The sequence below is a fragment of the Pteropus vampyrus genome, unplaced genomic scaffold (assembly GCF_000151845.1).
Source record: "Pteropus vampyrus isolate Shadow unplaced genomic scaffold, Pvam_2.0 Scaffold106, whole genome shotgun sequence".
Lineage (NCBI taxonomy): Eukaryota > Metazoa > Chordata > Mammalia > Chiroptera > Pteropodidae > Pteropus > Pteropus vampyrus.
This window is the reverse complement of record NW_011888887.1, coordinates 4,883,894-4,901,282: the sequence shown is the minus strand read 5'-3', so window position 1 is coordinate 4,901,282 and position 17,389 is coordinate 4,883,894. Positions and strand designations below refer to the sequence as shown.

The 17,389-nt window shown below is 34.9% G+C and overlaps 1 protein-coding gene across 1 annotated transcript; it reads left to right on the top strand.

The window, feature by feature from the left end:
• Nucleotides 1-222: 222 nt before the first annotated feature.
• STARD4 (StAR related lipid transfer domain containing 4) lies at nt 223-15,565 on the top strand. The gene is made up of 6 exons (XM_011365158.2): nt 223-360; nt 6,407-6,521; nt 7,467-7,516; nt 11,053-11,179; nt 12,038-12,152; nt 13,055-15,565. The coding sequence occupies exons 2-6, from the start codon at nt 6,417-6,419 to the stop codon at nt 13,282-13,284; spliced, it is 627 nt and encodes a 208-aa protein (XP_011363460.1). The 5' UTR covers nt 223-360; nt 6,407-6,416; the 3' UTR covers nt 13,285-15,565.
• Nucleotides 15,566-17,389: the final 1,824 nt, after the last annotated feature.

Here is a 17,389-nt window from a genome sequence, read left to right as displayed (position 1 = left end):
GCCTCCTGCCAACACGCGGAATCATTCCATTTCCCGGCGACCAATCAGCACTCAGCACGCTGCCACGCCAGCCAATCCAAGCAAACACACGTTGCTCGGGCCAACTTCTGCGGCTGGCCCTCCGGGCACGGGGTTCGAGACGGGGGCACGGCTGGAGGTTGGCCCGCCTTCCCGTGAAGAGCTTGGTGCCTTCAATTGGCTGCGACCGGCAGTGGCTTGACGCCCATTGGCTGCTGCCGCTCGCGGCCTCGGCGGGCGGGGAAGCTGAGAGAGCTCTAAAGCGTCAGTGTTTCCGAGAGCGGCGAGTCCTGTCTCGGTTTGACGCGTCTGGGGTCCGCATCGCTCCTCGCTTCTTTCCAGGTACCCATGCATAGAGAGGGGCACGGAGTCGCGGTGGAAGTGTGGCTGCCTGGGGGGCGGGCGGCAGGGGCGTCCGGGGCACCCAGCCCGGTGCGTTTTCCTGGAAACGTTGTGGCTAGTGGGGTGAGGGAGGCCGCTGTGAAGGGTGGGGCAGGAGGACCCCGGCGTCCGGGCGGATGTGGACCTCACAGGTGAGAGAAAAAATTGAGAGGCCCAGGGAGGAGAAGGAGCGAGCTGGAAGGATCCCAGGGCTTGCACCTTGCCTCCCTACACTGCTCGCCAGCTTAAGGATGAGGACAACGATTAGGCTTCAGTTTCTTCATCTGTTAAATGGGGAAGGCACAGTAATCTAGCTTCTAGGGTCGTGGTGAAGTTTCATTGAGGTCACAGGTGGTGTAGTTTCATTGAGGTCACATTCTGTGAAGGGCACAGTGCTTCCTGGTTCTTAGTAGATGCACAGAGAACATAGTATCCATCCTCTAATGTCAAGCTTTGGCTGAGATGTTGATGATAAGAGAGGTTTTCTTACAAGTTCAATGCTAAGTGTGTTAACTCATGTAATTCCTCAGTAAATTAATGTCACTATTATCCCTAATTTACCATCAAAAAATATTACCTGAGCTATTTTGTGTTCAGAAACCAGGACAAAATATGACAAATTCATTACGATGTCAGATTTTTAATGTAAAGTCTTCTCCAGCCTGTGATCAACTTTCAGCATTTTACAAAACAAACTTTAGCCTCTGAAGGCAGAAGGCTTGGGTTGGAATTCTGGTTTCATCACTTATTTGCTGTATGATCTTGGACAAGTAACCTAATACCCTGTTGCTACTTTCCCTTTCTGTAAAATAGAGAAAAATAATGGGATCGGCTCTTAAGGGTCTTTATGAGGATTAAATGAGATAATATAAAGTGGCCAGAAAGATTGGTTGCATAATAAATGAAAAAAAAAATTGTTAGCTATTATTATTTTAAATAAGGATTAGAGCATTAGGACTTGAATGTTAACTTGGACTCAAAGCTGTGATATCATTAAAATTTAATATTGACTTAAATGTTGTAAAAAGCCTCAACATTGTTGTAAGGCTTGTACTAAAATAAGCCCAAGTGAGCACTAAGACAGAGGAGCATTAGTCACATTGCAGAAGTAGGCTTCCTAGTTGTCCTTCTCAAAAATTAGAAAACTACTGTATTTGACTGAGTTGAAAAAGCTAAATTACCAATTTAAGATTGATTGGAAACCAAGCATATACTGAAAATTTTAAGTTAGGTGAAAATATACTTTAATTTACAAGGCCTCGCTCGGTTTGCACAACATTTTGGGGAAAATATATGGCATGTTAAATCGAAGCTATTTACATAAGTGAAATCCATGTCTATCTGTTAATGGAAAGTTAATTCTGATAGGAACTTCTTTATCAAGTGAATTCTTACTTACTCCTACTACATAAGTCCAAATGGATTTTTATGGCATTTACTATTTATTAGTGGTTAAGATGTTTATGATGTTCCATAGTTAAAATAGAACCTAGGACTGTTTCACTGCGACACATATTTGACAATAATTGGAGTTGTATTGGTCAAAGACTATGGTGATTATACATGGCCTCAAGAAAAATTTTAACTGGGAAATCTGCCCCCTCTATAATGGCAGCCACTATCTATACTAGTGAGCACTTCAAAAATGTGGACATAGAAAACATGAACAAAAAGGTTAAAGTAGGGAAAAAATGAAGATGGACATTACTCAGCTCTGAGTAATAGAACTGTCAAGAGCATATAACCTTTTATATGGAGCTGTTAGATTCTGGTAACGTTAAGTGGTATATGTTCTTTCTAAAAGGTAAGTGATGGAGTTGGAGAGTTTCCAGATATAAGGTCAAGAAAAGGAATAAAAGAATTAGTAAAAGGGAGTTCAGAATGGTGTTTAAAAATTTTTTTTTTTTTGACATTCTCCACAGATGAAGATTGCAGTAGGGCTTACTGTATTATTTCCTGTCAATTAATGTGAGTGCCCTGTTATTTTAGGAGAGTGTCAGGCCTTGGTAACCCCAATATTGTCCCTTCTTGGTTCTGGCATATATTTCTAGAGATCCTCTGTCATGCCATGCCTGCCCACACATAGATAATTTAGACAGTAACCATCATTCCTTTTTTGACTTAACCTTGATGAAAAATATTCATGCAAGAAATAACTGCCTGGTTACTTTATTGGCTAAAAGAGAGCTTTCCAGGTTTATACTTTGTTGTTTTCTTTTCCTACCTCCTACTCCGTCAGCTTTAAAGTGTCTCGTTAATAGGAGTATTTAATGTTTTAGTGTCTGTTATTGTCGTAGTTTATTTAAAGGGTAGAATAAGTTAACTTTGAGAGCAAAAACTGGATTACATCCATTTTTCTAGTTCTGGGATCTGGTAAATACTTGATGCTTGGAGAATAAAATAGAAGACCTCTGAGGAATTGTTTCATTATGGTAATGAAAGTTTTAGTCATTCAGAAAGTCAAAAATGATTAATATAAATGGGCCAGCTTAGATATCTTGAGGCCTTCTGGTTTTTTTTTTTCTTTTTTATTCACTGGGTTCCTACCGTATACTAGATGTAAGGATTATAACATTGAACAAGTCACATTTCCTGCTCCAAAACATTTACAGTTAAGTGGGAGGAGATGATAAATGAATAATTACATTACAGAGTTGCTGTGAGAAAACATTGGAGAGGGAACCAACTTCGTCTATAGGGGAATCCAGGAAAGAAGAGTAGAAATTAGGTAATAATGCAGCCCAGTCAGCTCATAAAGGGCCCTAAGCCGTATTAAGAAATTTGGATTTTATAATGATCAGTAGGCGTGAATGATTATTAAGGTAAGCACCTTAAGGATTCAGATACTCATCTTTATAAGTATTTTTATCGCTTATATTTTGTGTGCAGGATTTGCAGAGATGTTATCTATGATAATAGCTTTCCATTTCATCTTTGATTTTTATCAAATCATTTTTTAAAAAAATGATCTGCCAACCACAGGAACTTGGCAGGCGAACTTTGGGCTTAAAGAGTATTGTTTAATTATAATGATCTCAGTAGTAGACAAACAAAATTTGTTTTGCCAGTCCTCTAAGAACTTGTGCTTGTTTGTAACACACCTTTGAATAAGGTCATTGTACGGCTATCAAGTTGGCAGTCTGTCAAGTGGAAATGGAATATATTCCTGACAGGCAGACTTTTTGAATTAACTCATCCACTTTTATTCTGCGGGTAGGATCTATACTTATTATACATTTTGTGTCACACAGATCCTAAATTTCATATTATTAAAATTTCTATATATACTTTCCCATGTTTTTGAAAGGATATGCCACCACAAAATATACCACTTTGGAATAAGGATTATTTTGAGCTGAAGGCAATTAGGAAAGAGCAAATACAGAAAGCGCTGTTTTCCCTCCCACTGCCTGCCTAAAAGTGGGACCTAAACTTCCTTTTGTGAAGGTCTTCCCTTTCCCCTCTGCTGTACTAGGAGAACAACTCATCACTGGAGATAGAAAGTTGGCGTCAAGATGGTCTACACAAACAAACTTTACTAAAAGAATCCTATCTTCTGTTAGTTTTCTACCATATGTTTTCCTTCCCATAATTTACCATCCCTGGAAACTCAAACCCCTTTTCCTTTGTCTTGTCTTATCTTATCAATTTATCACCCTTTGTTAAAATGGTACATAGATCTCTGGGCTGGGTCTAACTTGTTCTTTGGGTCTCCACTTATTTTCTGTGAAGGCCTCTGTGCAGATAAAAATTAAAATGTTAACAATCACGTAAAATTCGTATTCCTTTTCTCCTGTTAATCTATCCTTTGTCAGTTTATTTCACAGGTCCCAGAGATAGAACCTAAAAGAGTAGAGAAAAAAATTTTTTTCCTCCTCTACAGTTCTATATCATTTTAGTGTTTATCATTTTTAATGACTTGTATACTCTGCTTTGTGCTAATGAAATATTGACTACAACATTGATTTATTTCTGTCACTTTTAGTGTTTAGATTAATAGCTCTCAACCTTGGCGAAATAACAGAATGATCAGTGAAGCTTTTTAAAGGACCTAGATTTCTGGAGCCAACCCCCGAATAGACCCATTAAATCAGACTATTTGGCAGTGAGTCGTGAAACCTAACACTTAAAAACAGTATTGAAGAAAATAAGAAAACACGAGGCAGACAGAAGTTAAAGTGGTTAAAGCAACTCTTATTCAGGAGCTATTGTGATGGGAAAAAGAAACATCAGTATAGATCTGGGCTCCCTTCTGAATAACGACAAGGACAAGTGGAACTTTATAGCCAAGGAGCAGGGTAGGTGTCAGTGGGTGGAAAAATTACTATGAGGAAACGTTAGGGATAAGGGGGATTCTGGATAAATCAATTTGATAGGATTCCTGTAGAAGGCAGGCCAGAGTGGTAAGATTGAGAGTAGAATGAGAAATTTTTGAGGGTGGGGGAAATTTAAACTGATTCAGCAGGATTCTTGCTAAAACTGGGGGCTAAGGACAAGCCTAGAGCTAGGCCTAACCAAAAAGAAGACTCAGAGGAACCTAACTATGGAGTCTTTGTCAAGAGCAACAACTACTACAAAATATAACATAAGTGATTCTGATATATGCATCCGTAGTTGAGAATTGCAGCCTTATTATCATAGATGCTTGAGGCTTGATATTTCATTTAGACTTTTTTCTTGATGAGTCTATAAATGGGAAACTTCCCCAAAAGGTTTTTCTCCTTTAGGATTCTACTGGAGAGTACCATGGCACCAAAAGGAGACAGAGTTAAGACCAAATAATTCTTGTTTTGAAGCAAACACACTTCAACAAAGATTAGGGGTCTCTTGTGTTCCAGGCAGTGTTCTAGTTGGTGGGTATATAGTGGTGAATAAGGCAAACAAGGGCCCCTGCTCTATTAGTTGGGGATGTGATGGCCAAAGAGTAGAATACAATAAATGAGCACCAATAAATGAACAAGTTAATTTCAGATAGTGATAAAAGAAGGCTATGATAGTGACTTACGGAAGGCCGTATTAAGGACAGGAGTTTTAAACTGAAATTGTCATTATCAGTTATTGGTCATGCTCAGATTTGGGATCCTAGTAATCCAGGCAGAGAAATTGCAAGTACAGAGGCCCAAAGTCAGTGGCAAGCTTGGCCTATCTGTGGAACAAAAAGAAAACCAGTAGGACAAGAACATTATAGGCAAATGGGTTATGGTGGTATGAATAGAATTCCATTCATTCCTATTAAGGGTGATTTCAAGGCTTTTGACTTTGAACAGCTGGCTCAATTACCATTTTAATAGTGAATTGTGAAGATGGGAAGACTGAGACAAATTGAGGGGAGCATGGATGCCAATTAGGCATGAAGCTCTAAGTAGGCTTCTAGATCTGGGACTTTGGGATGGTTTTGCTCTTCCTCTCTTCCCTTCTCACCCTGGGTCTTTCCACTTGTCGGCCTCTGGCTAGCCAGAGTTTTTGCATGCCTGCATGTTGATCAAAGGCTCCCAGCACGATTATTCTAAAAGAATCCTGCAAAGGGAGCATGGACTTTTCTAACCTATCCTGGGAAGTCATGCAGACTCTACTTCTTTATGGGAAATTCCACCTCTTGTTGGGAAGTGTGTCAAAAAACTTGCAGCAGTGTTTCTAAAACCATCGCATTACACAATCTCTTATGTAAGTTTATTACCTTGATCTGGAATTTTATAATTTATTCCTTTTTACTAGATTCAATTAGAGAAAATAGGGTTGCATTTTATTTTTTATATGAGTTACTTTAACAACTCAAAATATGCGATTCTCGTGCCTATGTGTTATTCACTTTAGGAGCATTTAGAAACAAAACCTATGACCAGGTCCTACTCTCAGAGTTTCTAATTAGTTGATTTGGGTAGGGGTCCAGGTATAGATATCTTTTATAGTTCCCCAGGTGATTCTATTCTGAAGCCACATGTGAAACCCACTGTCTACTGCATCAAACTCTGGTGTTTGTTGATGCTAATCTTGGTCTCTGTAACAGGGGGAAAAATATGGAAGGCCTGTCTGATGCTGCTGCTTTTGCAACTAAACTTAAAAATACTCTCATCCAATACCATACCATTGAAGATGATAAGTGGCGAGTCGCAAAGAAAACGGTAAATTAGTTTAGTTACTTATATTTGGGGTATACTTCTGTCTAATGAATTGGTTGATGACTTTCAAAATGATATGGAAAAATATGGACCGTACTTCAGATGGACGTGCAGAGTAGATAATTTTGCTAAGAAAATCGATGGTTTAGCAAGTCATAAACGAAGGAACCTAGTAATCCTGCACTGTTTTCCTTAATTAGTTCTTTAGATATTGGACATGAGAATAGACTCTTGGCAGCAAGAGCGTAAAGTGTAGCCTTTTAAGTCAACAAATAAAATGTATCATTGTCAATTTAAGGAAGTATAGCAATTGATAGTTTGGAGTAGTTTCAGCTATTTAAACAAGCTGGCGAGGGTGCCCAGTTAGTGGTTTTTTTTTTTTCTTTTTTTTTTTTACACCAATATGACTTGCCTAAACTATCACATGGCTGAGTGTTGACAGAGCCAGCCCTAGAACTCAGGACTCTTCCAGTTAAGTCCTTAGCTGTTCTGATATTCAGAATTTCTTAGGAAATAACCAGAAAAAAAATGTAGGGACTAATTCAAGGTAGCACTATCATAATAGATGTGAGTTGTTCAGACATGAGCAAGTTCAGAATGAAATATTTAGCATTCCTAATGTCTTAAGTCTAAGTGTGTCAGTAGATAAGATTGGAATAAGGCAAATAATAATGAGATGGTGCCATCACTGAATCTTCACAGTGTTTGGGTCTCATTAAGCTATTGAAAAATCTTTTTTGGAGGTCTATAGCTTAAGTAAAATATAAAGAACTTTAGGAAACAGAAGAAATTCAAATATGGATCATTTGATGGCATAAATGACTTTTGTGCATATCCGAATATTAAGTTTTATTTTAATGCAAAGACTAATGCTCTAGACTTATGAAATTTCAGTTTTATATTCAAGATTCCACTTATATAATGATCAACATATTTTGATTTTTCTAGAAAGATGTAACAATTTGGAGAAAACCTTCAGAAGAATTTAATGGATATCTGTAAGTAAATTCTAGTAGTTTTATGTAGCTCTTAAGACATTGCTCAACATTTTACACATACACATATTTATGATCACTAAATGATCATTGCCAGTAAAATTTGGTCTTTGCTTTTAAGATTTAGACTTTCTGAGAAGCATATCACCTTGTGCATTCAAAGCCTTTACAGTGTCCTATGTAGACTGAATTGGTGGGCGGGGGGGGGGTGGGGGCAGGGGGGGGATCATAAATAATGATATCAAAAAGAGAGAGAGAGAGAAGGAAACCAAATGACTTAAGATATAAATTTCTTAGCATGATATATAAGATCCTTCTAATACTCTGCATTTACTCAGTGCTGTAGCGTACTTTATGCTAAGAATTTGTCTTTAGGAAGTCATTGGAAAGATAATAGTTAAGTATTTGTCTCTTCCTTCATAGCATTACTTATAATATTAAAAATTATAAACAACTTGAATAATCGACAGTTGGAGAATGATTAAACTTTGGAACATATACGATATTTTATAGTCTTTAAAAAAAGCACATTTTCAAAAATTATTTAAAAACATAAAATGCTCAAGATATAATCTAAAGTGAATAAAGCAGAATATTCAACTGCATGTAGCACAATTGTGAGTTGACTATGTATTTTTATATATTGATATGTTTCTATCTAACATCAAATACATACCTCTAGATGGTGATTTTATGGGTGATTTTTATTTCCAATTTTTGATATTTGCATATAGTTGAACATGAATTATGTCTTTAACCAGAAAAAAAATACTGTTTTTTCAAAGCCAGTGGGGACAAATGGCTTGTGCAATCGGAGTGAATATTCACATCCTTGGGACTCAGCCCCTTTAAAAATTGAAACTGGGGTCTGGCCCCACTTAACTATATACAGAATGTTCTGAAGTGTAATACCAGTGATAGTATTTCTAGAAAGATGAGTTATACAATATTATACAATATTATACAATATTTATGACAAGGACAGGGAAACTGGAGTTGAATTAACATTGTAAGCAAGTATGGAAGTTAATTCTCTGGATCAATAATTGCCAGTGGGGGCTGAAAAGTATAAACAGTGCTAAGGGAGCATTATGCTTGGTGATATGAAAGGATTTCATACAGGAACTAATATTTGAGCTGAGACTTAAAGGAAGAATTAGAATTTCTTAGGGAATGAAGAGGACTCATTCATATACCAGGCAGAGGGAATTGCATCTACTACATAAATACAGATGGGAAACACTTTAAGGAGTTTGTTTAGGGAAGTAGAAATTGTAATTGTAAAGCTGGAGCATAAAGTATGGGGGTGGGGAAAGCATATGTTTGCAGGATTTTTGAATGCTAAACTAAGGAATTCAGTATCACACTTAATCTCTGCTCAACCTCCACCCTCACGTCCCAGGGCCTCAAAGGATTTTGAATTTACTCTGATAACATTGTGAAATTAGCATGGAGAATTCAGAGAAGAGGTTTTACTATGGGAGTCCATGCCTAACTTCTTGAAGTTCCACCAAAATTGTATACAAAATTTTGTGTCAGTGTGTATATTCCTGGGAAGACATTTGTCTTCTTTTTTCAGATTCTTAAAGAGATATGTGATCAAAAGAACTAGAGACTAATGCAGTGTCCAATTGGACACAGAATACCCAAACTAAGTCCAAAACATGGGAGTTGAAAAGGGCAGAGATAAACATGAAAGAGATGACTACTAACATTTATTGAGACCCGAATATTGTTCTAAGCACTTTACATTTAGGAAATCACCCTGATAAAACATTGTGACTTCTGAATTCTGACTATTGGAATGGGTTAAGAGAAAATGAAGAGTGAAAGTTGAATTTTAGATTTCTAATTTGAGTGACTGGATTAATTTTTATTACTTCCACCCCCATCCTTTACTGCAAGTTAGAGACCCAGGAGAGAAGAGCAGGTTTAGGATGGGGGAGATAGTGTAAGTTTGAACTTGATAAATTTATAAAATGATAAAATAGCATCAGATGCTTTAAAAACAAACAAAAATGACCAGCCCCTCTACCCCCTCCCCAGTGTTGCTAATAGGATTGAAGCCAGTTTATCTCCTATTTCTTCTCTTTTCTTTCCTCCCCGGAGGTAACTGCTGTCTTGAAGTTGTGTGTATTATTCCTGTTTCATACTTTGACCATGTGTGTATTTCCTTTAATAATTTGCTTTTAATTTTTCCATTCAGTATTATGTTGTCAGAATTTAGCCATCTACTCTTTCACTTCTATATGAATATATGCCAGTGTGTTTATCTGTTTGCAAATTTATTGCCCACTGATAAATTTTAGGTTGTTGTCAATTTATAATGCTATAGTAAACTTCTGGGTATCTCCTACACATGTGTGATTTTCTTGGGGTGTATACCTGGATCTCAGGGATATACGTCAGCCAAGTTCACTAGACATTGCCAAATTGTTCTCTAAAGTAGTGGTAGCAGTTTGAGAGTTCTTATTCCTTGCCATTCAATACTTGTTATTAAGTTTATAATTTCTGCCTATCTGAGGGATACAAGATGGTATCTTGTTAGTATTTATTTGATTATGAGTGAAGTTGAGCATCTTTTCCAAATTTATTAACATTTCAGATCAGTCTTAACATGTCCTTTGCCCATCTTTGGATTGCCTGTCCTTTTTTTATTGGTTTATAGGAATTAATTATATAGTAATTAATATGTCTTTATATGTGTTGCACATATCTTCTTTTAGTCCGTGACTAGTTTTTAAAGAAGTTATTTATTTTTCCATTTGTGCTATACAGGTTTTAAATTTTAACCATCTTGTATTACTTGTGTTTGTGTGTATTTTATGTATTAATAAACAAACAAACAAACAAAAAAACCCCTGTATCCTGAGGTCACAAAGATGGTCACTTGTATATTTTTCCTAAAGTTTGAAAGTTTTGCATTTTACGTAGTGGTCTTTAGTCTATCTGGAATTAATTGGTTTGAGTGGTGTGAAGAAGGGATTCAGTTTTTATTTTGTCCATTAGGATAACTGTTGAATCCAAGTACCATTTATGGAATAGTACATCCTTTCCCCACTGATATGTAATGCCACCATTAAAATATGTCAAGTTTTGATATTACTTATGAGCCAATCCTGGGTTTTCTATTCCTCGGTGACCTATTCTTCTGTTCCTAATAAAAAGTTGTTAAAAGTCAGAGTAAAAGTATGTGTATACTAATAACATATTAGAGCATAACTGAGAAAAGAATAGCATATAAAATAAATGGAAGCATTACAGTGTTCTGCAGATTGTGGCTACATCACACCTTAAAGGTACTTTACTACGTTCATAATAATGAATAATATAGACTTCAGATCTCTTATTAGGTTTGAGGACAAAGTACATTCTGATAAAATAATTGATAGAACTTAATTTATCAGAAAAGTTGTTGGGATTTACTCCTATAAAAAAATTTTCATTAATTCTTATTCTTTTTGAAGTTAGCTCTGAGCTATGAGGGCATGCTGAAATTTTTTCTATTAGCATTTGACTTTAATATTTGTTTTCTCCAGTTTCAAAGCTCAAGGTGTTATAGATGATGTTGTCAATAGTATAATAGACCATATACGCCCAGGTCCCTGTCGCTTGGATTGGGACAGCTTAATGACTTCAATGGATATTTTGGAGCACTTTGAAGAGGTATGTTTAGAAATGTTGTGTATGTGTGTGTGCGTGTGTGCATGGGTGAGAGAGACAGAGAGAGAGAGAACAAGCATGTACATGTGGGCGTGAGCACGTATACACACTTGCATTCATTGCTTTGAGAATAAGTAGAGATGGCAAAGCTCTCACAGGGGAAGTCTTGCTGCCTTTTAAAAAGCTTGGGTTTCCTCATATTAACTAATGAGTGTTAGTCAGAATTGAGTTTGTTTTCCTTAGTATCCTTTGCTGCTTAAGAAAATTGTCAGTATCTTTAATTGTAAAACTACTTTAGGTTCTGAAATTTAAAATTCTGAAAACATCACCTTCATATTTAGTTTTCTAGCTAATTGTATATAGGTTTTCCATTAATATTAAGCCAAAATCAAAGACTAAAGATAAAAATGCCACCATAGGCATTAGGGAATTATGTAATCAAAGTGGCTTGCTCTTCTATTTTTATTAATTCAGTTCTTGCCTTGTTTGAATTTCTTTCTTGAACCATTTGGTGTTTAGTCAGTTATTTGTGGATTTTATCTTAAAACACTTACAGTCTACACTACCTACTTCCATGTTGAATATCATATAGGATACAAAGAGACTGTATTGAATTAGAGATTCAGATACTGGGTAATTTACCTCTATATTTTGATTATATATTTTCTTCATGTGCATACATAGCAGTGAGACTTAGACCAGAGATCTAAATCTGTCAGAATTACTACAAGAATTGTTATTAATACTAATTATAATATACTTCAAATGAGTATTAATTTTTTTACTAAAGATTAACTTATGATATATGAATCTTTGTATGTGTTTCTATAGTAGTGACACCGGTTACCCTTTCTCTTTCAGAATTGCTGTGTGATGCGTTACACTACTGCTAGTCAGCTTTGGAATATCATTTCTCCAAGAGAGTTTGTTGATTTCTCCTATACTGTAGGCCATAAAGAAGGGCTTTTATCCTGTGGTAATGATCTCAAATCTTATACTTCATTTTATTTTAAATATTTGAGTTTTCTAGGCTGGATGTTTTTTTCTGTGCAAGAAATATTTTTACCTTTCATGCTTATTTTATAATCACTAAGCTTTGTTTGCAAATGCTGAACCCTAGGAATTAAAATAATAATATCAAGAAGTGTTCTGAAATCTTTCTGATAAATTTTTATTCCCAGTTACATGGTATCCTCCAGGTCATAACTAACACATATAGACCACATTACTGCCTTTAAGAAAGAGGTCCAGTAAATGGATTTCTTTCTAAAGAGAAAACAGAAAACAGCTTCTTGGTCATATACGTAGCAAAAATAGACTTGGTATGTGTTAGAATATTTTTCTTTCCTTGGGTTATGTAATATTTTTCTTTCAAAATTAAAAATACTGCTGTTAGAAGGTTCTTGCTTTCTAAGATATATTTTATAGGTAAATTAATATTTTTAATGTACATAGTTGAGTTGACAGTTATAGTTAAACATCTACTTGTTTATTCTTAATCAGTCAGTATCAAAGCTAGATATGGTAGCGCCTGTAGGGAGAAGTGGTGGTACCCTAGTTTTATTGGCACCTTGAGGCCTGGATGCTACAGTCAAGATTCTTCATTTCCAAGGAGTTACCAAGATGCCAATAGATATCATCTATTCTGAAGGGATTAGAACTTTTCCTTTACCTTTCTACTAGCCCCTTGTCCAAATTCTATTTGGTAATATTTTTTGTTTGTTTGTTTTTCCATGGTCCCTCTTGGGGCTTAATTTTCATCTACAGGGATAAGAATAAAAATATTTAAATAAGAAATCCAATAATATTTTTAACGAGAGTTTTTAGACTAACGTCAGTCATTGCTGTTAATAGTATTATTTTAAAATTGCCTTGTAGGGATAAGTCTTGACTGGAATGAAAAGAGACCAGAATTTGTTCGTGGATATAACCATCCATGTGGTTGGTTTTGTGTTCCACTGAAAGACAATGCAAACCAGAGTCTTTTGACAGGCTATATTCAGACGGATCTGCGCGGGATGATTCCTCAGTCTGCAGTGGATACAGCCATGGCAAGCACTTTAATCAACTTTTATGGAGACTTACGAAAAGCCTTACAAAAAGCATAATATGTTTGAACTTGTAGCACTATGGTCCCCTAAATCAGCTCTTTCTCTCAAACTACGTGGCCTGTAAAAATCATTCTTACCTCTCTTCTGCATAGCCTGTAAAAAACTTTGAGATGTTTTTGGTTGATTTTATTCCTAAACTAAATAGTTATTTAAGATAGGGCATTTCAATTTTCTTACAGTTATTTGCACATTGTTTGGTATAGCAATGTGTCTAGGAATGGAGAATATGACAGAAATCCACCAAGATGTAGATGCCAGTTCTTTGACCTAAACTCTTAAGAAATTGAATAGTGCCTCGGTGTGAATTTTTTGGCTGTTTGGAAATTGAGAAAGCACAAGCTTCATACTGTTAGGTTAAAATCATTTATTTTAGAGCTTTATGAACATTTTATATAAGTTCTAATTTCTTTGGAGGTTAAATGTTAGTGCTTTACTTTTGGTATACTCTAAGAGTTTGCCAATATCTTGTACTAAAGAAAAAGCTCTTCTCTATATTTGATAAAGATAAACTTCATTGTCAGTTGACTTACGCTACTTTAAGTTTTGAAAATACCAGAAGTAAGAAGAGAATAGAGTATCATAGAAACTATGGATACAATACAAATGCAGTTCAGTTTTGATACCTACATAGCATTATTTTGTGGGTGTCTTTAAAAATATAGTTGTATCTTTATGTGCATTTATTTTGGGAGTCTTAAAACATTTAAACATGAATAAGACAGTACAAAAACCTGCCAATTGTGTGCTGGGGTCGTCACCACATTAATTGGGCAGTAGTCTGGGTTGTGTGAAGTGGCTAGTGGTATCTTGTATTCAACAACAGAGAATCATCTCTACAAAGTCAATTCAGTGAATGTTCTGTATATGTTTCAGTTTTAAAAGTATCACTCAACTCATAAACTATTACTAACTACTTCATAAACATTTACAATTGTGATGTAACCTCAGTCTGCAACTATAACAAATGTATTCATAGATTTATCTAAATGCCTGAGTTATTTTATAACTAGAATGAATCATAATAGGTCCTTGATTTTATGGCTGCCTTAAACGAACATTCCTAAATGATTTTAAAGTTCCAAATGACTCTTTGACTTTTGAACTATCTACCTAGTTTACTTCTAAAATTAGAGCTTGAGGCAATTCATTGTGTTTATGCAAATTTTTATGTGTTTATGTTTGTATACATGCATACATCTTGAAATCTATTTCATTGTTCAGTGTGAATTCTTCCTGTGTTATTACTGTTCCCATTGTTTTCTTCTTCTTTTTTTTTAATATGGGGTAAAGTGAGCTCTGGAAATATGTGCTAGAGAAGCCACAAAAAGCACAAGAATATATAGTGAGTGGTTCAAGTCCATGAAGGTTTAATCTGTGTTTTACTTTAATGTGTTTTCCTGAGTGAAAAGAAAATGTGAATTATAGTTCTTCAAACCTATTTTGATGAAGTGAAAAAATGTAGAACTAGTTTTTGGTTTTATTTTTATTTTTTTGCTGTTAGAGATAATGATGTTCAAAACAAACAAACAAACAAAAAGGTAGTAGCACCAGAGTATCCATGGTGAATAATCTCACAGTGTTTAGATTGAAAATAATTTGTTCCAAAGTCTGACAGAACAATTCATAAATGATCCTGTATTCTTAACTTGAAATTTATTAATCACCAATATTCTTTTCTAAATTGACTGTAACTTTTCAGTTGCTGGATTTGTCTGCTACTTTTTTTTCTCCGTGCAATAGGAAAAGAAAACAGCAGTTTAGCTTTCAGTTTCCTATGGAAATTGTTTGTTAATTTGTCTTCATGTATTTTCTTTTATTTGGTTTTATTAGTGTAGGGCAGGAAGTTTCTTATATTCCAGCATACTAACTGAGATGAGGAAATACCAGTAGATATTCAATTATAAAGTGCCTAGACTGGGTAAAGGGATTTGTGACAGTATTGTACATTTACAAGGGCTATTACTGCCTGGTCTGGGTTTCTCTAAAGGCAAATAAACTTCGACTCTCAGCTACTCTAATGTTCCCTTTGTCCTTTTCAGCTTACACCTCCAATTAGTGGTTCCATAATCCATTATTTAATTTGTGGACCCTCTGTAGGTAGAAGGATACTCAGAAAATTTTTAATTGCAATATCGAGTCATACGGTGGATTGACAGTTATATTTGAATTACCTGAAATTTATATGCATCTTCTAGATGGCACTTTAGTGCTGCTAGGCTCTAGCTGTGTACTTAAAAAAAAAAAACAAAAAAAACCCAAAAAACAACTCAGGTTTATTGAGGTATAATTTACATGCTATACTATTCACTGATTTTAAGTATGCAATGCAGTGATTTTTGAATACATATAGTTGTGTAATCATCACCACAGTCTAGTTTTAGGACATTTCATCTCCCAAAAATATCCCTTTTGCCTGTTTGCAGACTCATACCTAACCAAAGTTTAGCAGAGTTGCCAGCATACAGAACATGATGAAAAAGATTAGAGTAGATTTTGTTTGGTTTGTTTTTTTTTTAAGACTAAGAGGTATATTTGAATCTAAGCTCAGATGTTATCTCAAGTCATAATGATAAAACATTTAACGATGTGGATTGGGATTAATATTAACAGATACTGAGTCTGCTATTTCTGTAACAGTGCTGTAGAATAAAAAATAATGTGAGCCATATATGTCATTTAAAATTTTCTAGCAGCCACATTAAAAAATTAAAAAGAAATAGCTGAATTTTAATAATATGATTCTTTTAACTCAGTAGATCCAAAATGTTATCATTTCAACATATGATCAATATAAAAATTATTAATATAGCTTATATTCTTCTTTTATACTAATTCTTAGAAATATGGTGTGTATTTTACTAATTTGGACTAGCCACATTTTAAGTGCTCATCCATCTGAGGCCAGGGGCCTATAGTGAATAGTGCAGTTTTGTAGTATATGCATTAATTTGTCTTTAGAATATGAAGTAGAGAATTTCATAGGATTACTCTCTTAAATGCAAAATCTTTTCTGGTCTCAGGAGCCTTCAGTGCTTAAATGGGGACTTCTAAACATTAGAAATAAATCAGTTAGTAGTTGTCAATAAAATAGAAATGACAGCCAAAAAAATTTTCTTTAAAAATAACTTTTCATAGGGCAGTTTATGGAAGAATATAGTCTGCCTTGTTAGGTAGTTGATCATTTTCTCTAGCTTACAGCTAGTTTGCATTAGAAACGTGTATACAGGAAATACTTGGCGCTGTACTGTTTTTAGTACATGGTACCTGTTTTTTAAGGAAATAGTTTCATATAAGAAATAGTATTTGTCATAAATGATATTTTGTATGCAATATTTATATTCATAACTCTTGATTAACTCTTGAAGTTTGACACAATACTCAGCAAAAATAATTATGAGAATTTAGTGTTCTGCAGTTATATATAATATAAACTTCTAGAGTATTAAAGAGAGATTGTAAGTGTTAAAGATCTCTTCATTTCACTATTCATTGAGGTTGGATTTATTTGAAACCATAGATTTCTATGTCAGAAATTATCTCCCAGTTGAAAAAAGCTTTTAGATATGAGTAATTCCCTTTGATACAGGTAAAACTTTACATGTTTACTCAAAAGCACACTAGAATCCTCAGAATCCAGTTAAAATCCAGTTTCTTTTAATTTTGTGGATACTGTAGCTATCCCAACCCTATGGATAAATTAACAGAACCCAGAGAAATTAAGGGAGTTGACCAGGTTTCTGTTAGAACCTGTCGTATAATTACTTCTCTAATGTATCTTCTATGCCTTTCTTATTCAACTTGTAGAAGTGGAGGATGGTGGGATCTGAACATAGAAGAAACTTTAAATTAATCCCAGAGCACAGGACATTAGAATTATAATTTCTTCATTATTTTGTTGTGTCCAAAGATTTTACATGTATAATTAAATAAAAATCCATCTCTTGCAATTCAGTAGAAGCTATGCTAACTATATATATAGATTTTATTTTTTAAGTTTACAATTCTTCTATGAGCCAATATGTAAAACTAGAATCTTTATTAAACCAAGAACATGTGTTAAATAAATAAAATGTGTATTTATTTTTCAATTACTATGAAATAT

Bases quoted from the DNA above. Each gene is read 5' to 3' on its own strand.
- STARD4 (XM_011365158.2), top strand. From the start codon at position 6,417: ATGGAAGGCCTGTCTGATGCTGCTGCTTTTGCAACTAAACTTAAAAAT. The intron at 7,517-11,052 runs GTAAGTAAATTC...TGTTTTCTCCAG, and splicing joins GAAGAATTTAATGGATATCT to TTTCAAAGCTCAAGGTGTTA. The intron at 12,153-13,054 runs GTAATGATCTCA...ATTGCCTTGTAG, and splicing joins AGAAGGGCTTTTATCCTGTG to GGATAAGTCTTGACTGGAAT.